The 26,461-nt window shown below is 42.9% G+C and overlaps 1 protein-coding gene across 3 annotated transcripts in view; it reads left to right on the top strand.

Annotated features, from left to right (window-relative positions):
* Nucleotides 1–26,066, top strand: part of LOC144598840 (phosphorylase b kinase regulatory subunit alpha, liver isoform-like) — a 74,373-nt gene extending 48,307 nt beyond the window's left edge. For all 3 annotated transcript variants that reach the window (XM_078409338.1, XM_078409335.1, XM_078409337.1), the window contains exons 22-32: nt 813–949; nt 3,535–3,691; nt 4,258–4,337; nt 8,265–8,343; nt 8,444–8,573; nt 11,578–11,679; nt 17,624–17,742; nt 20,082–20,255; nt 22,143–22,196; nt 23,670–23,870; nt 24,761–26,066. In XM_078409338.1, the coding sequence (XP_078265464.1) occupies nt 813–949; nt 3,535–3,691; nt 4,258–4,337; nt 8,265–8,343; nt 8,444–8,573; nt 11,578–11,679; nt 17,624–17,742; nt 20,082–20,255; nt 22,143–22,196; nt 23,670–23,870; nt 24,761–24,934 (1,407 nt within the window). In that variant the 3' untranslated portion in view covers nt 24,935–26,066. The remainder of the gene's footprint in view (nt 1–812; nt 950–3,534; nt 3,692–4,257; nt 4,338–8,264; nt 8,344–8,443; nt 8,574–11,577; nt 11,680–17,623; nt 17,743–20,081; nt 20,256–22,142; nt 22,197–23,669; nt 23,871–24,760) is intronic.
* Nucleotides 26,067–26,461: the final 395 nt, after the last annotated feature.

Below are 26,461 nucleotides of genomic sequence, written 5' to 3'. Positions count from 1 at the left end.
TAATCTCACAATTGCCTAGCCAAGATCCTTGTCACATGGATGTAGCTATCTAGTAACCTTTTGGAGAGAGACTTGATCTTCAAAGAGTTGCACAAGATGCTACTTCAAAATGCTGCAATATAAAAGCAAATACAATCGGTAGTGCCACACATTCTCATGATCCGGAAAACTGTAGTTTAACGTATAATCCCATCAATTCTTAAAGTGCTCCAATTTCATTGTCTACAGCCTGTATTAATTAATTCCTCTGCTGTAAATCACTGTGCTCCCTAAAGCTCTCAAGCAGGTACTATTGCTAAAACAATCAAGTTCATTTGTCTGATTAACTCAGCGGGACAGGCACCATTTCTGGATAGAAGGAATGGGTGATGTTTCGGGTCGAGATCCTACAATTGCACACAATACTCCATGAGCAGCCTAGCCGACATTTCATAAGACTGTAATTTGCAATTGCAACTCTTACATTTAGGTTACATTTCTGACCACGGTCCTCGACCCGAAACGTCACCCACACCTTCTCTCCAGAGATGCTGCAGCATTTTATGTCTATCCGGTGTAAACCAGCATCTGCAGTTCCTTCCTACACGTTTATTTGTCTATTGAGTGTATCAGTGTCTTAATAATATGTGCCTCCACATTATATGATTACAACTTTGTTTATATGGGCTAAATGGTGTGACAGAATCATAACCAAAAAGGCCAGGTTGTGCGAGGTTTCTAATGTTTTGATTCCATAATATTTTAAGAGAATTACAAATTTAGCAAAAAGAAAATATGCACACAAAACCAACCACAGTTCCTTTTTTACCAAGTTGGATCATCGAGTGGATCTCAGCTTGCCCAAGGATGCCCATGGTGATATTGACTTTGCTTCATTGGTTGAACAGCTGAAAGAATGCATTACACTACAAGACCAGGCAGATATATTATACATCCTGCATGTCATTAAGTAAGTGAAACTACTGGTGTTCTGAACACTAAAACCGAGTAATTTGAAATATTTTTTCCTTTCATTCCATCAGTGCACATCCATTAAGATCTTTGTAGCAATAACTCATTTAGAAGCATAGAGTTGCACAGCATAGAAATAGGCAATTGAGCCCACCACATCAATGCTGACCCTTATGCCTGTTTGCACTAATTTCACTGCCTGCATTAATTCCATGTCCCTCTATTCACTATTCGAATTAGGTACCTGTCCAGATGCCTCTTCAGTGTCGTTACTGTTCCTGCATCCACCAGCTCCTCTGTCAGCTCATTCAAGATACCAACTGCTCTGTGTAAAACATTTAGCCTTTAGATCCCCTATAAACCTCCCTCTCTCCTTAAGCCTGTGCCCTCTAGTTTTGGACAACCGTATCACAGAAAACAGACACTGCTATCTGTCCTATCTATGCTTCTCATAATTGTATTTACTTCATACATGTCAACCTCCTTACACCATGGAAAACAATCCTAGCCTACCGAATCTCTCCTCATAACTAGTGCTCTCCTATCCAGGCAACTTTCTCTGTACACCTTCCAGCTTGATCATGTCCTTTCTGCAGTGTGACTAGAATTGCACACAAGACTCCATGAGCAACCTAACCAACATATCATAAGACTGTATCGTGGCATTTCAACTCTTACATTCAGGCAAAGTTCATGACCATCATCCTCTTTGCCTGTCAGCCGATGGGACTGTAAACCAAGCTGCACAGAAGCAATGTGGAATGCTTGACTATCTGTTTCTGAATATCACCACACCCTAATTTCTTCTGTGAGCAATTCTTCTGGGTAATCAGTCGGGGTATAAGCTCCATTGTTGGAAATAGAGGCAGAATCTGGCAGAATATACTGGGATGTGGCTGAACTCTGTCTTTAAATGCTTCATTTTACCATTGAGATTTTTCTCTACCCAAAATGTTTTTAAAATGCTGTTAATGTACCCTCCCCAATCACTTTATCTGGCAGCTTGTTCCATAAAAGTACCATGATCTGTGTGGAAAAAGTTGCCCTCAGGTTCCTATTAAATCTTTTCCCTCTCACCTTAATCCTATGTTCTAGATTCTCCAACTCTGAGAAAAAGACTGTGTATTTACCCATTCTCTCATTGTATTCATGAGTCATCATGAGTATCCCCTCATGATCTTATACACCTCTATTGGACCACACCTCAATCTCCTACTCTCCAAGGAATAAAACCCTAGCTCAACCTCTTCCTATAACTCAGTCCCTCAACCCCTGGCAATACCCTCATAAATGGTTTCTGCACTCATTCCAGCGTAATGACATCCTTCCTATAGTAGGGTGACCAAAACTGAACACAATACTCCACGTGCGGCCTCACCAACGTCTTGTTCAACTGCAACATTAGATCCCAACCTCTATACAGTGCCTTTAAAGATGAAAGTTGATGTGTTATAATCCTTCCGTCCACCCTGTCCACTGCTATGCCATTTTCAGAGAAGTATGTATTCCAAGGTCTCTCTATTCTGCAGCATATCCTAGGGCCCTACCATTCACAGTGATGTCCTATCCTGGTTTGTCTTCCCAAAATGAAACTCCTCACCCTTACCTGAATTAAACTCTGTCTGCCATTCCTCTGGCCACATACCCAGCTGATTAAGACCCCGCTGTAATTCTTGATAACCATCTTAACAATCCTTGTGCTTCTTCCAAGTGAGTGGAGGTTTGGTGGGTTTCTAGCCCTGGTTGGACGTCCTCAGTGCCTATTTATAGTGTGCTTTTCAAGTCACATATTGCCACCTGCTAGTTTTAAATGAATGAGGTGACTACCTAGTCGCTACATGTTTGTAACTGATACCATCACAGTGTAAGTATTCAGTCTCAAGATTACGTTGTGACACACGCTGCAACCAACTGAAAAGTCAGCTTAACCCTCCACCACGTATAACAGTAGCATTTTGAAGAGATGTTATTCCCTTATCATAAATATTAACAATCAATCAAGGAAATCATGACTAATTAAAACTAATATTGACCTATTTGTTTTACCCCTTAAACTAAATACTGTTCATATTTTCCAGTCTTGTTGCAGCTTCCTGTGTAACGGCTTCTGCATCTCCCAATCATTGTCACCTTGATATTTGCTGTTGGAGCTCTCTGTGACTCTTTGTGAGCTACTAGTCAGCACAGACAGGGTGGGCCAAAGGGCCTGCCTCCATGCTATATGACTCCATCACTGCATTATCAGGGGTGACATGTGGAGTCCTTCATAGAAATGGTTGTGCATCCTTCAGGCTATGATAAGGAAGGATGCCAACACTCCCAAACCCCCTTTTGTTGTCCATTGGAGCCCCCGTACTGAGGTTTTGACCATTGGAGACCCCATGCTGCGGTTGAGGATGGGGGAGCATGGGATTTGGAAGGGTGCTTGGGGATGAGAGATTATTTGGAGGAAGAGGATGGGAGCTCTAACCTCTGAGGATGTTAAATAATCAAACTATTCCCAATGCAAGCACATCCCCATGAAGAATCCAGTGGTTACAAACTGCACCAAGAGACACTTCTTCCTCCTTTTCTCTGATTCAGGGGCCCTGACTGGGACACAAATATCGGGGGACAGAGTGGGATTACGGTTCGGAGCCTCATGACTGAGCTGTATGTTAAAGCCGGCCAAAATCGCGAGTGGGGACTAATCCGCTACATCTCCGGCATGCTCAGGAAAAGGATTGAAGTCCTCGCTGAGGTAGGTGCACCACTGGCTCTCTGCTGAACTGTGGGGCTGTGGGACTGGGCAGTGGGGCTTCTGGAGTAACTTGTTCACATCTTGGACTGAAACCTGTCCATGGGCAAAATGCTGAAGCAAAGTAACTTTAAGCCTCTCCAAGACATTGTAGTTGAGTTCGCAGATGGTTGCTGAGAATCACCTGGAATGTAGTTGGTGGGACAGGGTTCTACAGGACTCTGTGATTTAGTGAAGATACAAGAGACAGCAGATGCTGGAATCTGTAGCAAAAAGCAAATTGTTGGAGGAACTCAGTGGGTCAGGAGCTCCTTGCTCACCACTTTATACTGTCTATCTCCCCTCTACATCCACAGTCCTGATAAAGGGTCTCGACTCAAAACGTTGACCATTCCTCTGCCTCCGCAGATGCCACCTGATCCGCTGAGATTCTCCAGCATTTTGGGGTTTTGCACTTTGAGTAGGGAGTGCTGGTGTTGAGACTTGATTGGAATTGGATGAATTCCTGCACTTGCAGTGCAGCATTATTTGGTTTGCGGCTTGAAGCTGACTGTCTGCTCTGGATGTAGGCCTGCACAGACCTTCTGTCGCATCAGAAGCAGCTGACGGTGGGTCTTCCCCCAGAACCACGCGAGAGGATCATCATAACGTGAGTATTTGATGGCTTTTGGTAGTTTCATTGAACAACCTCCTCCTATGCGCTGGTATGTGGGCCCGAGATCCAAAGGCATGTTGTGCAAAATGCACCCATGCCTGAAAAGGGAATGCAGTCAGAATCCACAACAAATTTCAATGGGGAATTGGATAAATACTCAAAGGAAAATTTGCAGGGCTGTGAGGGCTGTAAGTAGGGAACTCTTTTGGACAGCCAGCTCTGGAATTAGCCTGATGTCCTCGTCCTCCCCATCATCACCCCCCCTCACCCCTGCACTATGTTCTGATTAGTAACTACCAGTACAGGAAATTTGTGGCTATGAGAAAAGATTGGGTGGACTGAGACAACAGACAATAGGTGCAGGAGGAGGCCATTCGGCCCTTCGAGCCAGCACCACCATTCAATGTGATCATGGCTGATCATTCTCAATCATTACCCCGTTCCTGCCTTCTCCCCATACCCCCTGACTCCGCTATCCTGAAGAGCTCTATCTAGCTCTCTCTTGAATGCATTTAGAGAATTGGCCTCCACTGCCTTCTGAGGCAGAGAATTCCACAGATTTACAACTCTCTGACTGAAAACGTTTTTCCTCATCTCCGTTCTAAATGGCCTACCCCTTATTCTTAAACTGTGGCCCCTGGTTCTGGACTCCCCCAACATTGGGAACATGTTTCCTGCCTATAACGTGTCCAACCCCTTAATAATCTTATATATTTCGATATGATCCCCTCTCATCCTTCTAAACCCCTATGACAGTCCCGCCATTCCGGGATTTAACCTAGTAAACCTGCGCTGTACGCCCTCAATAGCAAGAATATCCTTCCTCAAATTTGGAGACCAAAACTGCACACAGTACTCCAGATGCGGTCTCACTAGGGCCCTGTACGACTGCAGAACTCCTATACTCAACTCCTCTTGTTATGAAGGCCAACATTCCATTGGCTTTCTTCACTGCCTGCTGTACCTGCATGCTTCCTTTCAGTGACTGATGCACTAGGACACCCAGATCTCGTTGTACGTCCCCTTTTCCTAACTTGACACCATTCAGATAATAATCTGCCTTCCTATTCTTACCACCAAAGTGGATAACCTCACACTTATCCACATTAAACTGCATCTGCCATGCATCCGCCCACTCACACAACCTGTCCAAGTCACCCTGCAACCTCATAGCATCTTCCTCACAGTTCACACTACCACTCAGCTTTGTATCATCTGCAAATTTGCTAATGGTACTTTTAATCGCTTCATCCTAGTCATTAATGTATATTGTAAATAGCTGCCGTCCCAGCACCGAGCCTTGCGGTACCCCACTAGTCACTGCCTGCCATTCTGAAAGGGACCCATTTATCCCCACTCTTTGCTTTCTGTCTGTCAACCAATTTTCTATCCATCTCAGTACCCTACCCCCAGTACCATGTGTTCTAATTCTGCCCACTAATCTCCTATTTGGGACCTTGTCGAAGGCTTTCTGAAAGTCGAGGTACAACACATCCACCGGCTCTCCCCTGTCAATTTTCCTGGTTACATCCTCAAAAAATTCCAGAAGATTAGTCAAGCATGATTTCCCCTTCGTAAATCCATGCTGACTCGGAACGATCTTGTTACTGCTATCCAAATGCTCCGCTTTTATAATTGACTCCAGCATTTTCCCCACCACTTCTCCTGCCACAGTCAGACTAACTGGTCTATAATTTCCCGTTTTCTCTCTCCTTTCTTAAAAAGTGGGATAACATTAGCTACCCTCCAATCCACAGGAACTGATCCTGAATCTATAGAACATTGGAAAATGATCACCAATGCATCCACAATTTCTAGAGCCACCTCCTTAAGTACCCTGGGATGCAGACCATCAGGCCCTGGGGATTTTGTCAGCCTTCAGTCCCATCAGTCTACCCAACGCCATTTCCTGCCTAATGTGAATTTCCTTCAGTTCCTCCGTCACCCTAGGATCTCTGGCCACTAGAACATCTGGGAGATTGTTTGTATCTTCCTTAGTGAAGACAGATCCAAAGTACCGGTTCAACTCGTCTGCCATTTCCTTGTTCCCCATAATAAATTCCCCTGCTTCTGTCTTCAAGGGACCCACATTTGCCTTGACTATTTTTTTCCTCTTCACATACCTAAAAAAGCTATTACTATACTCCTTTATATTATTAGCTGACCCTCATACCTCATCTTTTCTCCCCGTATTGCCTTTTTAGTTATCTTCCGTTGCTTTTTTAAAGAGTCCCAATCCTCTGGCTTCCCACTCTTCTTTGTTATGTTATACTTCTTCTCTTTTATTTATATGCTGTCCTTGACTTCCCTTGTCAGCCACGGGTGCCACTTACTCCCCTTAGAATCTTTCCTCCTCTTTGGGATAAATTGATCCTGCAACTTCTGCATTATTCCCATGAATACGTGCCATTGCTGTTCCACCGTCTTCCCTGCTAGGGCCTTCTTCCAGTCAAATATGGCCAGCTCCTGCCTCATGCCTCTGTAAACCCCTTTGCTATACTGTAATACTGACACTTCCGATTTTCCTTTCTCCCTCTCCATTTGTAGAGTAAAACTTATCATATTGTGATCACTGCATCCTAATGGCTTTTACCTCGAGTCCCCTTATCAGATCAGGTTCATTACACAACACTAAATCCAGAATTGCCTTCTCCCTGGTAGGCTCCAGTACAAGCTGTTCTAAGAATCCATCTCGGAGGCACTCCACAAACTCCCTTTCCTGGGGTCCATTACCAACCTGATTTTCCCAGTCTACCTGCATGTTGAAATCTCCCATAACCACCGTAGCATTACATTTGCGACATGCCAATTTTAGCTCTTGATTCAACTTGCACCCTATGTCGAGGCTATTGTTTGGAGGCCTGTAGATAACTCCCGTTAGGGTCTTTTTACCCTTACAATTCCTCATTTCTATCCATACTGATTCTACATCTCCTGATTCTATGTCACCCCTTGCAAGGGAGTGAATATCATTCCTTACCAACAGAGCGACCCCACCCCCTCTGTCCACCTGTCTGTCTTTTCTATACGTTGTGTACCCCTGAATATTCAGTTCCTAGCCCCAGTCCTCTTGAGGTTGTCATCTTTGTGAAGGAGGACACTGAAAGAGGTCTTAATGTGTCCTCCTTCACAAGAGTGTCTAAAATTATGTGCTGAGACCAATTAAATAAGGGAAGACCTTTTTCCTTTGGCATAGGGATCAAAATCCAAGGGGTGCAATGTTTAGAGTAATTGGTAGAAAGATTAAAAATGAGTTGAGGAAGGTTTATTTTTCACCCAGAGGGTGGTGGACTCTGGGTCTCGCTGTCTGAAGGGTGGTGCATGCAGAGGCCTCATCATGCTTGGATAGGATCTGGATTTGTGTGGGTGAAGACAGGTGAGCTGCAGGGGTACAGGCCCTGTGCTGGGGTTAAGTTGGAGACTCTATGTAGACTGACATAGAAACAATGGGCTGAATGATTAACTGCATTGTAAATTGTGTATGATCCAGTGCTCCACAAACCTGTTCCCTGGCTGGGTCCAGAATGCCTTGACTTTCAGATCAGTCTGTTTGCATGCGCCTCTTTTTTTCCTCTACATTTCTATCTCGCACTTGCTCGGATTCAACTCCATCTGCCTTTCTCCATCCGTTTCCGTGGCAGATTTATATCCTCCTACATCCTACCTTCCTCACCGTCCGCAACTCCACCAATTTTGGTGTTGTCTGCAAGCTTGCTAACCAAACCCATCTACGTGGAAGCTATTCACAAACAATGACTATAGCCTCTGTTATTTGTTTTTACATTTTTAGTTTCTATATCAATTTCCAGAAGTGTTTCGTTATGAAGTGTGTATGCGATCAAAACAAGATGTTCGCAAGTGTTCAAAATCTATTCCATGTGCTCCTGAAGTTACTGGAATGTGTTTGTATTCATTACCCAGGCCTCTGCCACCGGATGAACTCGCAGAGCTTATTTATGAAGCAAGTGGGCAAGACATTAGTTTGGCAGTTCTGACCCAGGTACAATCTCCATTGGTGTCCCTTTCTGGAAGGGTGTTGTTCCGAGTTATTCCACCGTTGTCGTTTTGTCACTCTTGCATCTTCTCTGTATTTCCATTAGGAAATCATGGTCTACCTCGCGATGTATGTGAGGACCCAACCCTGTCTCTTTGCAGAAATGCTCAGGCTGAGAATTGGGCTCATCATTCAGGTGATGGCCACAGAGCTTGCTTATAGTCTCAGTTGCTCAGGTACGAAAGTATAAACTGTTCAATGATACAAATGGTACCCAATGTACCTTTCAGCATTTTACTGTTTGAGTTAACCCCGCATCTTCGGAAAGCTTTGATGTTCAGATAAATAACATTGTGGTCTCGACAAGGGTCAACAGCAGTCTGTCCCTGCTAGAATTTAAAAGAATCCATGCACTTTCATGGACTGACATGGTGGATGCAGGGAGGCTGTTTCCCCCAGTTGAAGAGTCTGGAACCAGGCCTCAGATTCTGACTAAGCAATAGGCTGCTTGACTGAAATAGGAAAAGTCTCCTCTTCCAGGGTGAAGCTCTCTGCCAGAGAGTCCGTGAGGCCCCGTAACAGTTCATTTTAAATATCGATAGATTCTGGGATCTTCAGGCAGTCAAGGGAAATGAGGATAGTTCAGGAAAATGGCACTGAGGTGGGAGATCACCACGATCTTATCAAATGCCTGATTAGGCAGACGGGGCAAGATGGTCTGCTCCCGCTCCTATTTCTCATGCCTTGTTTCAACGTGTACAATGTGTGCTCTATATATACATGCATTATAGCATCCACATACTCCCTCGTTATCTTTAATGAAAGGAGAGTGGGCAGACAAATAAGAGGAGAAAGAGATGCCGCTCTTTCTCTTTCTCTTTCTACTTTCTCTTGCATTCACTCTCCCTGTCCTGTATGGTGTGAGGATCAGAGGCTTCACCGCAAGTCATGTTGTTCCACAAAAAGTAGTGGTGTCTCTCAAAACCTTCGTGACCCTCACCAACATCGGCTGATCTAAGCTCGGCCTTCACTTCCTCCCTCTTCCCCAGAACTGTGTGCTCCCCATACACCAAACATCTGTGTACTCAATGACAGGCTCCATCACTCTCTGGCGTAGAGAATTCTGCCGGTTCACAGCCTCATCCTCGTCTCCATCTAGAAATTGAAGTGGTAGAGATTAGATGATTGGGCTGTATGTGTGAAAGGTCAGGCGGTTGATGGTCAAGGTGAAAGGTTAAGTGGTTGGATAATGGGGTGGGAGGTCAGGTAGTTTGGATGTCTTCTCCCCAAAGAATTTCAACTTTCCTCTAATATTCCACCATTATTGAGTTACTTTTCGTACCTTCTACCATGAAGGTAGACAAAAAATAATTCCTTATGTTACTTTTTTGATTCCGTTGTCTCATCTCTACTGTTCCTTTTCTATTCTTTTTATATTTCTGTTAAAGATCAAACTGCCTGTTTTTATATCTCTTTGAACATCACTCCTTTTTTTAGTCATCCCTTGGTTCTTTCACAAATCTCTCCAATGTTTGGCAGCCATTGTGTTCATTTCAGTTTGAGGTGAACCTTTGAGCTGTGACTGGATCGTCCTTTTATTTCTCAAAAGAACATCACCTTGTTAAGAATGATGGAATACTTTCTTAAATGTCTGCCGCTGCTTATCTACTTTTAAAAATATTTACACAATCTACATGTTGATGATTTGAGAACGATATAACTGTCATTGTTGCAAGACTATTTTTAGAAATATCTTGTGCCGTCCACTGGGTCATTTTAAAGTGTTTAGTGCTGACACAAAGCAGACAACTGCTGCCATTGCAATCATGACAGTGATATTTACAAACATATTTAAAACAATACAGTACAGGAACAGGGCCTTCAGCCCACAATATCTTTGCTGAACATGATGCTACCACCAACCCTTATCTGCCTGGATGTAATCCATATCCCTCCATTCCCTGCATATCTATATGCCTATCCAAAAGTCTAATTTATTTAGTTTTGACATAGTAGGAGGCCATTCAGCTCCTAGTCCTTCTCAGAGCACACATTCATAGAGCTAAACAGACTCTTCGGACCAACTCATTCTTGTCTACCTAGTCGCTTCCCATTTGCCTGTGTTTGGTCTGTCTCCCTGAATATTTTCTATCCATGTACCTGCCCAGATATCTTTAAAACGTTGTAATTGTACCTTCCTCAATCACTTACTCTGGCAGCTCAGTTTGTTTCAATATTTAGCCACAGCATTTTAGTCAATGTAATTCCTTGCTGCATCTAATGGTGTTCTCTGGTACGTTAACATGTTGTGCCCTATGTCATCTCCATGTCTGTATCATACCTATATATCTATGTTATTAGTATATCTATAACCCTTTATCAGTTCTTGGAATTAAACATTAAGGGAGTGCTGTTATATCAACACGTGGTGCTGATGTCCCGAAGCAACATGTGGGACATTGGAAGGAGCACAAGTGGGAGGAGTAGGAATATCTTAGATGTTAACAGTTTCATTTTCACAGACGTTGTCTGACCTGCTGTGTGTTTCCAGCATTTTCAGATGCTGAAGGGAGTTTGGCTGGGTAACCACAGATGTGCTGCAAATTTGCAGTGGTTGAGAAGGAGGAGTAACACTGGAGGGGAACTTGGCACCAAGGGCAAGGCATTATGTATGCAAGGCAGCATGGGTGCCAGTCACAATTATAAGGTGAAAGGATACGGTGTGGTTTAGGTTTTGGGAAGGCAGTGGGCGCCAAAGATAATAGAGCAGAGCAAGATAGACCACTTGACCCTAAAAACTGTAGTATGTCATGGTGCCATTTTAGTAGGCAGACACTTGCAGAAACATTTAAAAAGAAAAATAACAAAAATCTGTGAATTGATAGATGAGATATATTCTGCATTTTAATGGTATCATGACACATACTGTTCCCCCAAAACATTGATTACACTGCAAGAGGCATAGCGAACGGCGGGTTATGCTTACTAAAATGGCGGACGTTACGCTCCTTTGCGTACTACACTTCAGCATAGGTGATTTTGACGGAGTGGTTCATCTTGCTCCTCTAGTATCTTCGGTGGGCACTGAACCTCTAAGGGAAGGACGAGCTCGTGGGTTGTCAGGGCGGGATTGGAGATGGACAGATATAAGCTGCTTGCGTCTCGCTTATGCTACAGCTGATGAAACACCAAATGTAAATCTTCTGAATTTTCAAATGACATTCTCGTTTATCCTCACAGGAGAAGAAGCTTCTGAGAGTTTGATGAATCTGTGCCCTTTTGACATGAAGAAACTTCTACATCACATTCTAAGCGGAAAAGAGTTTGGCGTAGAAAAAAGTGGTCAGTGTTAACTCCATGTTTATGAAATTGTTACAAATTAAGTGTTTCTTTTTAAATTACTGTAAGTCGGAGGAGTTTTATTATTTGCTAGAAAATCAGTTTCACTACCCATGATTCCCTGGTTGGTATCTTTCAATTTCCCTGACCTGGTGAAGATGAAAGCTTGGAAGATAGTCTTTGTATTTCATTTACCCTTTGTGTGCCAGTCACAAAACCAGCAACCTCTCATCCAAACACTCAACCTCTCACAAAACAGTCATGGTATATTATGGATTCCTCATCAATACTCGCCTGAGAGTGCAGCCTAGCTGAGTTGATGGGCTTCTGTAGGTAGTGAGTATAGAGTGGGCTTCTTCCAAGCTAGTGATCTGTCCTTTAACTGCAATTCTGAAATGCAAAATCGTGTTGTTATTGGTTATTGTCATGTGTGCCATCTTGAAAGCTGTTGTTTGCATGCTATCCAGTTAAACCAAATCATACTATACATGAGTACAATTAAGCCATGCACAGGTGGTGCAAAAAGAAAAATACTATATTGCAAAATATAGTGTTACAGCATTATAGTGTAATGCAGAGAAAGTGCAGATTTTTAAAAGTGCAAGATGCGTAATGTAGTTGATGGGAAGATTGAGACTACTCCCCAGCTGATAAGAGGACCATTCAGTAGTCTGATAACGGGGGGGGGGGGGGGGGAAAGCTGTTCCTGAATCAGGTCGTACATGCTTTCAAGCCTATGTATCTTCTGCCTGATGGAAAAGCTACGATTCATCCTGGCAGGTTGCTTTTCACACTACATCTGTAGAAATTGGTAAGAGTCATTGGAGATGTGCTGAACTTTCTTAGTTTTCAGAGGAAGCATTTGTATGTACTCGTCTTCGTTAATATGAGCAGAAGACCCCGCGCAAATATTGTAAAAAGGAAACAATATCTATGATGCAAAAGTAAACTCCTATTTTGAAATTTAAAATGACACCATTAGGAGACAATGCAAAATATTGGGCTGGAAAGTCCACATTAGCTGGAGAGAATAATTTACACTGCACCTGATCCCATGCTGGTTGAGTCCCAGCTCCCTAGTCCTGTTATTACATAGAACAGCACATCGCATCATTCAACCCACCATGCTTGCGTGACCATGATCCCAATCTAAACTAATCCACAACCTAGCACATGCCAGGCTTTGCCCTACCGGCACTTTTTTATTCCAGCTCTCTTCCCCCAACTCCACTCAGTCTGAAGGAGACTCCCGACCTGAAATATTCAACATCCATTCCTCCACAGATGCTGCCTGACCCACTGAGTTCCTCCAGCACTTTGTTTTTTGCCTATCTGCTTACACATGATCTGTACCCTTTGATTCCCTACAAGTTCATGTGTCAGTCTAAATGCCTCTTAAATGTTTCTATTGTGTCTGCTTCCACCATCTCCCATGGCAGCATTTTCCAGGCACCTACCACTATGTTTAAAAGGAAAACCTTTCCTCCTTCACCTCAAAGCTATGCCCTCCAGTATATGACATTTCCACCCTGGGACTAAAGGTTCTGACTGTCTACCCTATCAATGCCTCTCATAATTGTATCTGCTTCTGTCAGGTGTCCCCTCTGATACTCCAGGGAAAACAATGTAAGTTTGTCAAAGTTCTCTTTATAGCTAATACCCTCTAATCCAGGAAGCATTCTAGTGAACCTCTTCTGCACCCTCTTCAAAGCCACCACAACCTTCCTGTCATGCATGTCTTATGGAGGAATTAAAATAAACTCCAGCTCACAGAAGGGTATTGGAAATGGGGGTGGGTTGGTTGGGGGAGAAGGGTTTCAGCATCAGTGGGAGAGTTAGCAGGAACGCACTCTGTTTATGGGGAGTCGGTGTGTTTGTAAGGGCATGGTTAATGGTTTGTGCATACGGGTTGGTTTGGGTTCTGGCAGTCATCAGTATCAGGGTCGGTTGGTGGAAGAAGGCAGACAGACTACATGAAGGAAAACCTACTCACGGGCTGACAAGGTTCACCGTTTCCAGGCAGTAATTGAGTAAGGATTAGAACCCTTTAACACCAAAACGAGTCTCAATTCTCCAGTTACTCTCACTATTCCAGGGCCATGTCTCTTCCAGTTGCCTCACTGGGCCACCATTTGATACCCTGGTGCACAGGCATGTGAAGATCAGTATTAAATGTCTGAGCATATGATATGATGATATGGCCAACGTCAAAGTTTAAATAACATTTGCAAAGTTATTGGACTGGTCAAGAAGACAGGAGTTTTAATTATTCGTGTTGGTGACTGTAAAGCAGAAAGTTTTATGATGAGAAAGTTGTGCTCGAGCCCTGTGGCTTTGACATGTCAGGAAACCTGAGGAATGCCGTACACTCCAAACATTCCCAAATGTCGTGGTTTTGATGGGATTGCTTTCCAGGTCATTAAATGTATTATTGGATTTATGAATCAAAAGCCAAGAATTATTGATACCCATGGTTACCATGGTTTAGAAACATAGAAAATAGGTGCAGGAGTAGGCCATTCGGCCATTTGAGCCAGCACCGCCATTTAATATGATTATGGCTGATCATCCAAAATTAGTACCCTGTTCCTGCTTTTTCCCCATAATCCCTTGATTCCATTAGCCCTAAGAGCTAAACCTAATTCTCTTTTGAAAACATCCAATGAATTGGCTTCCACTGCCTTCTATATCATATCATATCATATATATACAGCCGGAAACAGGCCTTTTCGGCCCACCAAGTCCGTGCCGCCCAGTGATCCCCGTACATTAACACTATCCTACACCCACTAGGGACAATTTTTACATTTACCCAGCCAATTAACCTACATACCTGTACGTCTTTGGAGACGTCTTGTGGCAGAGAATTCCACAGATTCACAACTCTGGGTGAAAAGGTTTTTCCTCATCTCAGTCCTAAATGATCTACCCCTTACTCTTAAACTGTGACCCCTGGTTCTGGACTCCCCCGACATCAGGAACATTTTTCCTGCATCTAGCCTGTTCAAACCCTTATGAATTTTACATGTTTCTATAAGATCCCCTCTCATCTAAATTCCAGTGAATACAAGCCCAGTTGACCCATTCTTTCATCGTATGTCAGTCCTGCCATCCTGGGAATTAACCTGGTGAACCTACGCTGCACTCCCTCAATAGCAAGAATGTCCTTCCTCAAATAAGGACACCAAAACTGCCACAACATTCCAGGTGTGGTCTCACCAGGGCCCTGTACAACTGCAGTAGGACCTCCTTGCTCCTATGCTCATTTCCTCTCGCTATGAAGGCCAACATGCTTTCTTCACTGCCTGCTGTACCTGCATGCTTACTTTCAGTGACTGATGTACAAGGACACCCAGGTCTCATTGCACCTCCTCTTTTCCTAATCTGACACCATTCAGATAATAATCTGCCTTCCTGTTCTTGCCACCAAAGTCGATAACCTCACATTTATCCACAGTATACTGCATCTGCCATGCACCTGCCCACTCACCCAACTTATCCAAGTCATCCTGCAGCCTCATAGCTTCCTCCTTGCAGCTCACACTGCCACCCACCTTTGTGTCATCCGCAAACTAGATGTTACTTATAATTCCCTCGTCTAAATCGTTAATATATATTGTAAATAGCTGGGTCCCAGCACTGAGCCTTGCGGCACCCCACTAGTCACTGCCTGCCATTCTGAAAAGGACCCGTTAATTCCTACTCTTTGCTTCCTGTCTGCTAACCATTTCTCTATCCGTCAATACCCTATCCCCAATACCGTGTGCTCTAATTTTGCACACTAATCACTTGAGTGGGACCTTGTCAAAAGCTTTTTGAAAGTCCAGATACACCACATCCACTGGCTCTCCCTTATCCATTCTACTTGTTACATCCTCAAAAAATTCCAGAAGATTAGTCAAGCATGATTTCCCCTTCATAAATCCATGCCGACTTTGACTAATCCTGTCACTGCTTTCCAAATGCGCTAATATAACATCTTTAATAATTGACTCAAGCATTTTCTCCACTACTGATGTAAAGCTAATTGGTCTATAATTCTCCGTTTTCTCTCTCCCTCCTTTCTTAAAAAGTGGGATTACATTAGCTACTCTCCAGTCCACAGGAACTGATCCAGAGTCGATAGAACATTGGAAAATGATCACCAATGCATCCACGATTTCTAGGGCCACGTCCTTGAGTACTCTGGGATGCAGACTATCAGGCCTGGGGATTTATCTGCCTTCAGTCCTAACAGCTTACCTAACACAATTTCCTGACTAATGTTGATTCCCTTCAGTTGCTCCCTCCCACTAGATCCTCGGTCCCCTGGTATTTCTGAGAGATTGATTGTGTCTTCCTTAGTGAAGACAGAACCAAAGTACTTGTTTAACTGGTCCGCCATTTCCTTGTTTCGCATTATAAATTCGACTGTGAGGGACCTACATTTGTCTGCACTAATCTTTTCCTCTTCACATATCTATCAAAGCTTTTACAGTCAGTTTTTATATTCCCCGCAAGCTTTCTTTCATGCTCTATTTTCCCGCTCTTAATTAACTTCTTTGTCCTCCTCTGTTGAATTCTAAATTTCCCCCAATCCTCTGGTTTGCTGCTTTGGCTAATTTATATGCCTCTTCCTTGGATTTAACACTATCCCTAATTTCCCTCGTTAGCCACGATTGAGCCGCCATGCCCAATTTATTTTTACGCCAGACAGGAATGAACAATTTTTGGAGTTTATCCCTGCGGTCTTTAAATCTTTGCCATTGCACCTCCACCATCAACCCTTTAAGTATCATTTGCCAGTCCATCCTAGCCAATTCCAATCTCATACCATCAAAGTCTCCGTTCTTTAAGTTCAGGACCCTAGACTCCGAATTAACCGTGTCACTCTCCATCTTAATGCAGAATTCCACCATATTATGGTCACTGTTGCCCAAGGGGCTTTGCACAACAAGATTTCTAACTAATCCTTCCTCATTACATAATACCCAGTCTAGGATGGCCTGCCTTCTAGTTGGTTCCTCTAACATATTGGCGTAGAAAACCATACACTCCAGAAAATCCTCCTCCTCAGCATTGTTACCAATTTGGTTAGCCCAATCTATATGTAGATTATCATATCGTATACACTCCAGGAAATCCTCCTCCTCAGTGTTGTTACCAATTTGGTTGGCCCAATCTGTATGTGGTTAAATGCTTACAGCAAACTCTGATCAAAATCTAAAATCTCCACTGCACAGCAGTTGTGAATGGAACACTTTCCGTTCATATCTAATCAAGGGCATGTTTACAAGTTAAGGAATTGTCCACAGAACTAGTTCTTCTCTTGGACATCTGGTTTTTAAATATTGCTGCAAAGTTCTCTTCAAAAGATAAAGTAAAGTGATTCAGAATGTGTGCACACACACAACGAACATTTGTATTTATTTTCTCCCCATTGGGTAATTTCGTAACCAGTATATAGAATTTTAATGTTATCAGATAGCTTTTCCCCCCACCCTACCTTTCCCCTTTGTCACCAACCCCACCCTCCCAAACTCTGAATCCCCCACTTCTCACCACTATATGCACCTCTATTTTCCATCGCCCAGTATGTGGGCCATGGGTTCAGATGGAACGGCCCAGAGCTCAGAACCACGCTCGGTAGAATTAACACCTTTCCTCCTCAGATTCCTCCGGCCAGTCCTGATGTAGGGTCTCAACATGAAATGTCGACCATTTCTCAATTTCTACAGATGTTGTCCAACCTGCTGAATTGCTGAGTTCCTCCTGCAGTTTTTTTTCTTCATCTCTATCTCTTTGGCCAAACATTTGGTCTTCTCCTCATATCTTGTTAGAGAGTCAGCAGTGCCTTAGGATGTTTTATTATGTTTGAGGATCTATGTAATTGTATGAGATCATTGTTTGCCGACAATATTTTCATCATACATCAATCTAATAGTTCACAATATTTTCTGTTTTCAAGTCCGACCGGTCGATTCCACAGGCATCAGTCCGGCCATTTCCATCCATGAAGTTGGCCACACAGGGGCAACAAAAACAGAGAGGACGGGCATCAATAAGCTAAAGAGTGAGATGAGACAGGTACATGAATATCAAAAAAACTGCAAGTGCCAGTAATAAAACCTGAAAACGGTGGAAACGCTCAGCAAGTCAGGCAGCATCTGTGGAGGGAGAAACAGAATTAAAGTTCCAGGTCTGAGATCCTTTGTCAGGATTAGAAAAGAGGGATCCTAATCCTGACTCAGGATATGAAAATGCATGTTTTCAGCAGCAAAGAAAGTGGAGGGGATGGATAGAACAAAGGAAATATCTCTTAAAGGTGGAGACCAATTGGGTTAATGTGGCAGTTAGAAGCACATTATGTTGCTTTATCTGAGTAACGTGTTGCTAATAGCAGGGCTATGGGTCATGACCAAAAGGGCTCGCTGTGATAATAGAGAGAAAAACTGAGCTAAGTTCAGAGGCTGATTGGCAGAAAGTTACTTCAGGTAGGAGACTTCAATATTAAGTCCAGAAGGTTGCAACATGCCCAGAGAGGAGATGAGGTGTTGTTGTCAAGCTTGCATTGGATTTTATTGTAACAGTTCAGGAGGCCACAGACAGAGAGGTCAGAGTGGAACAGGGAATCAAAGTCCTCCCTGTGGATTGAAGACAAGTGCTGTACGATGTGGATTTGGTTCCTGCAATGAGAAGAGACCACGTTATGAGCACCAAATGCAGTGCACTGATTTGGAAGAAGTGACAGTGAATCGCTGCCTCACACAGAGGGACTACAGTATGTGGACCTCTGGATTGTGGGAAGAGAAGTCCATAAGTAATAGGAGCAGAATTGGGCCATCCGACCCATGGAGTCTACGCCACCATTCAATCACAGCTGATCTATCTTTCCCTCCCAACCCCATTCTCCTGCCTTCTCCCCATAACCTTTGACACCGTACTAATTAAGAACCCGTCAACATCCGCTTTAAAAATACCCAAAGACGTCCTCCACAGTCGTCTGTGGCATTGAATTCCACACATTCACCACCCTCTGGCTAAAAATCTGTTGCTGCATGGGAAATAGCATTAAGGTGGAGTGGATAGTAGGGATGGAAGTGGGGGACTATGGAGCCAGGAGAGCAATCCCTTCAAATTGTTGAAAAGGGAGGAGATGTATGATCCATCTGTGATTTTGGCTCAGTTTATCTCCCTCCGTTCCTGCAATCTGGCCTGATGATCATGTCATATAGCCCTGGTATTACCAACATACAACACAGACAAAAACAGTCTCTAACCTATTCATGGTTTAAATTCTTCCAATTGAGCTGAAGCTTTAAATGGGCTGTCTTATGTAAAACTCATCTAATTTGTAGGTAACATGATGGTAAGTTGACAAATGCATTAATGCTTAAATGTTCAACAATTGAAATCTTGTACTCGCGCTCAGCTGTTTTCGAGTCGGCAATCTTACCCAGTGTTTCATTATTTTTACCCTGCACCTTCTTTATTATAAAATACATTTTCATTAACTTTTCTAAATCATCTCCTTGTTTGAGAGTGTTCTGAGGAACTGGCTGATGTGGCATGGAGACATGGATCACTCACATTGAGGCTGTGACCAGGTTGGAGTTACCCTGGTTTAATGTGTTCCAGGAGATTGTATCTCCATAACCAATCATTAAGTTACTCCTTAGGTCCTATTTAATCTACTCACACTCATTTTAAAACCATGCCCTCCAGTTCTTAATTCCTTGACCCTGGAAAAAGACTGGCGTAGATGTGGCCCTTGTGGCTAAAGGGATCAGGGGGTATGGAGAGAAGGCAGGTACGGGATACTGAGTTGGATGATCAGCCATGATCATATTGAATGGTGGTGCAGGCTCGAAGGGCCGAATGGCCTACTCCTGCACCTATTTTCTATGTTTCTATTCCCCTAATGATTTTATACACCTCTGTAAGAATCTCCTATGCTTCAAGGAATAAAGTCCTCGCCTATCCAAACTCTCCCTGTAGTTAAGTCCTTGTGGTCGTGCCCTCCTCCCTGTAAATATTTACTACATTCTTTCCAGCTTAATGGAATCTTTCCCATAGCACCATGGCCAAAAATGAACACGGTACTCCCAAATTTAGCTTTACCACTGACTTGGTACAACTGGAACACCACTTCCCAATTTCTATACTCAGTGCCTGACTGATGAAGGCCAGTGTTCCAAAAGCCTTGTTTAGCACCTTGTCCACCTGTGATACCACTTTCAGGAACTAAGTACTTGCACCCCTAGGTTCCTTTGTTCTGCACACCGACCGTTCACTGTGAAAGTCCGACCCTATCGTATACCATTGTAGCAATCCAGGAAACACATATGTTCAGAATGGTGTCTCCTTGCTCTTCCACTTGGACAGTGGTATCTTCTCTGCAGCCTGTACTGTTTTCCTTGTTTCAGCATTGCAGCAGCCCGTCATCTCCCACCACCAGCTCATCTCCAGCCGGCTCCTTCAGCGCCACCTTGAATTGGGATGACCGCCAGGGTCAGTGGTTGCGCAGACGACGTCTTGATGGAGCCATTAACCGAGTGCCCATGGGCTTCTACCAAAAAGTCTGGAAACTTCTACAGAAGGTGGGTTTTGGTGGCGAAGGTAAATGTGGAAGCAAGGTTGCACAAAGAGAAAACTGTCTTTCACATCCACAAGGTGCCTAAATATTTCATTGGCTGTCATGTGGGGAAATGTAGCAGATAATTGGCATGTCATAAATTCCCACAAAGAGCAAAAATACGCTGATTTCATGCATATGTACTTGAGTTTTGACTTGTTCATGTTGATGTATAGTATTTTCTAATTTGATTGGATAACATACAAAACAATGGTTTTCACTGTACTTCGGTACAAGTGACAATAATAAACCTAAACCTATGGGGGAGGGTGTAACGAGCCTTCAGGGAGATCTGGACAAGCTCAGTGAGAGGGGGAGAACATGGAGGGTGGAATAAATGTGTGGTTATTCACTGGTGAATGTAACAGAGAAGCAGAGTGTTTGTTCAACGGTGAGTGATTGGGTAGTGTTGATGTTCAAAGAGACCGGATAAGTTGCACACAAGTTACTAAAGGCCAACCTGTAAGAGCAGCAAGCCTGTGAAGGGTAGTACTATGTAATGAGAGAGGATAGCAAGCCTGTGAAGGGTAGTACTATGTAATGAGAGAGGATAGCAAGCCTGTGAAGGGTAGTACTATGTAATGAGAGAGGATAGCAAGCCTGTGAAGGGTAGTACTATGTAATGAGAGAGGATACAGGAGAATGTTGATGCTGGGAAATCTGGAGCAACAAAATACCTGCTGGAGGAACTCAACTGTTCAAGCAGCATCTATGGCGAGAAATAGACAACTGATAATTTAAGTCATGATCCTTCATCTGGAAGGTTAGAGGGTATTTAGCCTGTACAAAAAGGCGGAGGCATGCTCATAAATGATAGGAGCAGAAGTAGACCATTCGGCCCATCAAATCTACTCTGCCATTCAATCATGGTTGATCTATGTCTCCCTCCTAATCCCATTCTCCAGCCTTCGCCCCATAACTCCTGACACCCGTACTCATCAAGAACCTGTCAATCTCCGCTTTAAAAATACCCAAAGACTTGGCACGTGCAGGAAGATGGTATTGAGGTAGGAGATCAGCCGCGACCTGGACAACTGGTGAAGCAGGCTCTAGAGGCCCAACGCAGACTCATGGTCCTTTTCTTTGTTACCAGTTGGTTGAACGTGAACATTGGCAGAATGCTTTGTTTTGTTTCTCTTGATGTATTCTCATTTGTTTCTCACTGGCCAACTCTGAAGTATTTTACGTTGTTATATTGTTGAGGGTGTAATGTTCTGCTGGATGTCATGTTGGTGAGAATATAAAAGGAGAGCTGTTGGCTCTCCGTTTGCTCCAGCTTCTAGCATCTGTGTCTCTTAATGGCAAGATGTTGTGTTTTGCGGGATGCCATGTAGGTGCAGATACCGATGTTGCCAAGACATGCCCAGCTGGATCTACACAGCCAACTCGGATCACATTCACGGTTCCTGAGAAGCTGTCATTGTTTTCAGAGTGAATAATGTTAAGTGGAAAAGGCGTTCAGGATTATGAAGGGTTGATACTGTAAGGCAGAAATAATTTCCATTGGCAGAAGTGATAGGAACCTGTGGATGCAGATTTAAAGCCGTTGTCAGAATTCTAACTGGGAGACAATTTATTTTCAAATGCAGCTGGTTATGATCTGGAATCAATAGTACCTCTTGAAAAGAGGAGCAGCAGTAGACCACATCTGGGGTAATGTTTACAAAGGGTAGGCAGAGACTCCATGACTGAGACAATCACCTGTGTCATGTACACACATTGCTACACTTTTACAGATGGCAACTTCAGAAATGCCTCTTCACGTTATCTCCTTTGAAAATTTAGCATAAATATTGAAATGTGCAAAGGACAAAAGATTTGATTTTAATCCTTGACTTACTTATGAATTTAGTGCCATGGACTTTCCATTGATGGCTTTGTACTTCCTTCTTCAACCACAAGAGAGGTAAGACACACCATTCCAACGTTCCAAAGAGTCTGGTTACTGCAGGGAAATAGATTAAATCAAAGACAGTTTAATTTCTGCTTGTCTATTTCTAAAGTAACTTTTAAGACTTTTCCTGATGTTGGTGAGGCTGCAAAATTAAGTATTGTTTCAGTTTCGGTCAACCTGCTGTTGGAAGTATGCTCTTCAGATTGAAAGAGTGCAGAGGATTTATGAGGATGTTGCCAGCTCTCGAGGACCTGAGGGAGAGGCTGGGCAGGCTAGGACTGTTTCTTGGAGCAAAGGAGACTGAGGGGTGATCTTTATAGAGGTGTATAAAATCATGAGGGGAATAGATAGGGTAACGGCACAGTGTTCTTTACCCAGATTAGAGGAATCGAGAACGGGTGGATATAGGTTTAGGTTGAGTGGAAAGATTTAGAATAAACTTGAGGACAACCTTTTCACACAGAGGGTGGTGGATATATGGAATCAACTGTCAGAGGAGATAGTTGAGGCAGGTAGAATGACAACATTTAAAAGTGGGTTGACAGGTGCATGGATAGGAAAGGTTTAGAGGGATTTGGGCCAAAGATGGGAAAATGGGATGAGTTTAGATGGGGCACCTTGGTCAGTATGGACGAGTTGGGTCGAAGGGCCTCTATGACTCAAGAGCCTAATGGTCTAACATATTGCCACCATGCTTTTGTTTCCCCGCAGAGGTGGGTGTGGCACCTGCCCTAGTAGGATCAAGGCTGTGTTCCTAGTCTATTAATTGATGATTCCATTTTCAGAAAAGAGTCATCCGACCATAAATCTATTTGTCCCCTCTTTCATATATGTGGTGGCCTACAAATTAAGCCAACCGGGTTACTGTGCTGTATAATACAGACAAAGACATTTACCTGCCAATGTTCAGTGCCTATTAGTTATCGCAGCTAGGACCTTAGACTGTGTAGGAAGGACTGCGGATGCTGCTATTGATGGACACAAAATGCTGGAGTAACTCAGCGGGACAGGCAGCATCTCTGGAAAGAAGGAATGGGTAACGTTCGGGTCGAGACCCATCTCCAGACTAAGCACTCAGCCCTTCAGTCTGAAGAAGGATCTTGACCCGAAACGTCACCCATTCCTTCTCTCCAGAGATGTTGCCTGTCCCACTGAGTTACTCCAGCTTTTTTGTGTGGAACCTTAGACTGTTCCTGATCCATGTCCCAAAGATGAATAATGGCACAGCTAGAATCTGTCACAACAGCACAAAAAATGGTCTATATGGCATGTTATGATTTATTGAGAACTTTGGGAATGTTCATTTTTTATGGTGGATTTAATTAACATTCTTTAGCTTTGTTCTCAGGAAAGTGTAACCTTTCTCTTTGAAAATTGTCATGTATTTGAGGAAAGAAAGTTGTTTGAAGAATAGAGGAAGCATTTATTTCATGTCCGGTCACTAGCTGTGGTGGGATGTAACACTTTATTTGGATTCATTTTAAGATGACTCCCCAAGAGATCAAGTTTGCCGTCCACGTGGAGTCTGTTCTGAACCGTGTTCCTCAGCCCGAGTACAGGCAGCTTCTGGTGGAGACGATCCTGGTTTTAACCGTGCTGGCAGAACTGGATGTCCAAACCGTTGGTGGAGTCATCTGCGTGGACCACATCGTACACATGGCCAATGAATACTTTTTGCAGGATCAGGTAAAAAGTTGGTGGCAGCTGATTTCAAATAAATTGCATATATAAAAATCGTTTTCACATATAGATTACAAACCTTCTATCACACAATGAGAATTTTTATGATGAATTCCTTTGAAAGTCAGCAGTATCTCATAGTTGTACATTGGAATAATTTCCATAAAACCCTGCAATTTAAAGCTATTTTGAGGTCATTGTCCCTTGAGCTTTGTAACTGATTCTCAAAATCTCCGCTGCTTCAATCTATTGCCACGATCCCTTACCAAACTTTGTTAGCTTTTCAACACCTTTTCTTGTGCTTTACGAGGATGTTGCTAGGACTAGAGGGTGTGAGCTGTAGGGAGAGGTTGAGTAGGCTGGGTCTCTATTCCTTGGAGCACAAGAGGATGAGGGGTGATCTTATAGAGGTGTACAAAATCATGAGAGGAATAGATCGTGTAGATGCACAGAGTCTCTTGCCCAGAATAGGGGAATCGAGGACCAGAGGACATAGATTCAAGGTGAAGGGGAAAAGATTTAATAGGAATCTGAAGGGTAACTTTTTCACACAAAGTGTGGTGGACGTATGGAACACGCTGCCAGATGAGGTAGTTGAGGCTGGGACTATCCCAACGTTTAAGACAGACAGATACATGGATAGGACAGGTTTGGAAGGATATGGACCAAGTGCAGGCAGGTGGGACTAGTGTAGCTGGGACATGTTGGCCGGTGTGGGCAAGTTGGGCCGAAGGGCCTGTTTCCACACTGTATCACTCTATGACTCTAACTGATATAATACTTTTAAATACATTTATTTGGATGTTGAATAGATACGATTATATAGCCCATGAGTTGGAACTGTGTCCAATTGGCTTTTTATAATATTAGTTGCAATCCTTCTGTTTCCATTCCAGAAATCCCTTGGAGCAGGTGATTCCATTTTAGAGATGGACACAGCCACAAGAGTCTGCAATTTGTTCTATGACAGTGCTCCAAGTGGCAACTATGGAACCATGACCTATCTGACCAAAGCAGTTGCCACCTATGTACAAGACTTCTTGCCAAATACTGGCTGTTTCCTCCAGTAGAGGTGGCCCGCAAAGCAGTTAACAGCATGAAGAGCTTCTTCATGATGTTATTTTATGTTTCATCACTGTGTTTTAACTGAACATATTTCTGATCAAATTATAACCAGATGAATGGGATTATATGGAATATTGTTTATTTAAGGCTATTATTTATTTAACTCAGTTACAATAACTTCTTTGCACGTAGCTATTGACATGCAAAATTCCACTCATAACTGGCAGCTTCCAAGATTTATATTTATACTTGACTTGCATTGAAATCAGCTCAAGCATGTAGTGAGAAAAATGATTACCAAATATGTTTGAATTGTCTTCTGTGCACTGAATTCTATGTACTAAACCTACTATTTCCATTGTTGTGGAGCAAGATTTATGAAGCTCGGATAATTTACAACTTAAAATTTAGAGGGACATAGAATTTTGCTTTCTATTAGCAGATCTGCATAATAATGTAGTTCAATTAGTTTCAGGGCTTAATAGCGATTTTTGGCGAGTGAATATTTACAAACTATATTTCGCATGTTCAGGCAGATTGTGTTTGCAGTATAGAAATTATATAAAACAGGTGGAGGAACAATAAAACATCAACTTCCAGTGAAAGTTGACTTGGACATTTCCTAATCAGAAATCTTACTAGACCATGCTGAGAAACAATTTTGTACTGCACAAGTGTGGGGATAGGAAAATGAGAGTTTGTTTGGCTTGAACGAGCTTCTTATCAGGGTGAAGCCAAGCTATGTATTAATGATGTTGTCTGAATTTGCCCCATGCAGTTTTAAAATGTGTTTTCCTATCAAATGAGAATTCTATCTGTACTGTATTAAACTAACATCAGTGCATCATTGCACTAATATGATCCTGTCCCTTAGGGTCAGTAGTTTAATCATAAGGCAGAAATTGGTTTCAGGGTACATGTAATCTAGGTATGTATAAATACCAACCGTGTCTCATTGTTTCCAATAAAATAAATGCTTCATATGCACTGAAAGGCTGCTTACTGTTTACACTGTTGGCTGTAATTTAGCCTGATCCTTGCTTGAACAATGTTTTTAATGTAAAATGTGCTTTTATTTTTAGTTTTACATATATTTTCATCGCAAGTAAACCTAAACAAAATGTTATAATATTAATATTCTGGTGTAATCTTATTTCAAATGATTTACTCATGGTTCAGTATGTTATTTGCAGTTGCAGAGATAAAAGTGGCCCATTGTCTTGGTAAACAGCACAATCATCTATAGGACAGCTGACCATTAGCGATGAGTAAGATGCAGAAGCAACCTTCTCCGTGGAGAATGTTACAGTGATTACGCCATCTGAGAGAAGATGGAAAACTGAAAGAAGTGTTGAAGCATTTATTCAAAGACATATTTTATGAAAGCCAAAACATCGTATGACTGGAGCACTGGTTCATGAGCACTGGTTCTAACGCAGGCTGTGAATGGCCGTACCTCATGGAGACCATGTGCATTCCAAAATAAATGTGATGTATGGCAAGTTGAACGTATCTATGTAGGTTAAGGGTCT

Source organism: Rhinoraja longicauda, chromosome 12, assembly GCF_053455715.1.
Source record: "Rhinoraja longicauda isolate Sanriku21f chromosome 12, sRhiLon1.1, whole genome shotgun sequence".
In the NCBI taxonomy this organism is placed as follows: domain Eukaryota; kingdom Metazoa; phylum Chordata; class Chondrichthyes; order Rajiformes; family Arhynchobatidae; genus Rhinoraja; species Rhinoraja longicauda.
This window is presented reverse-complemented; position numbering and strand designations above follow the sequence as displayed.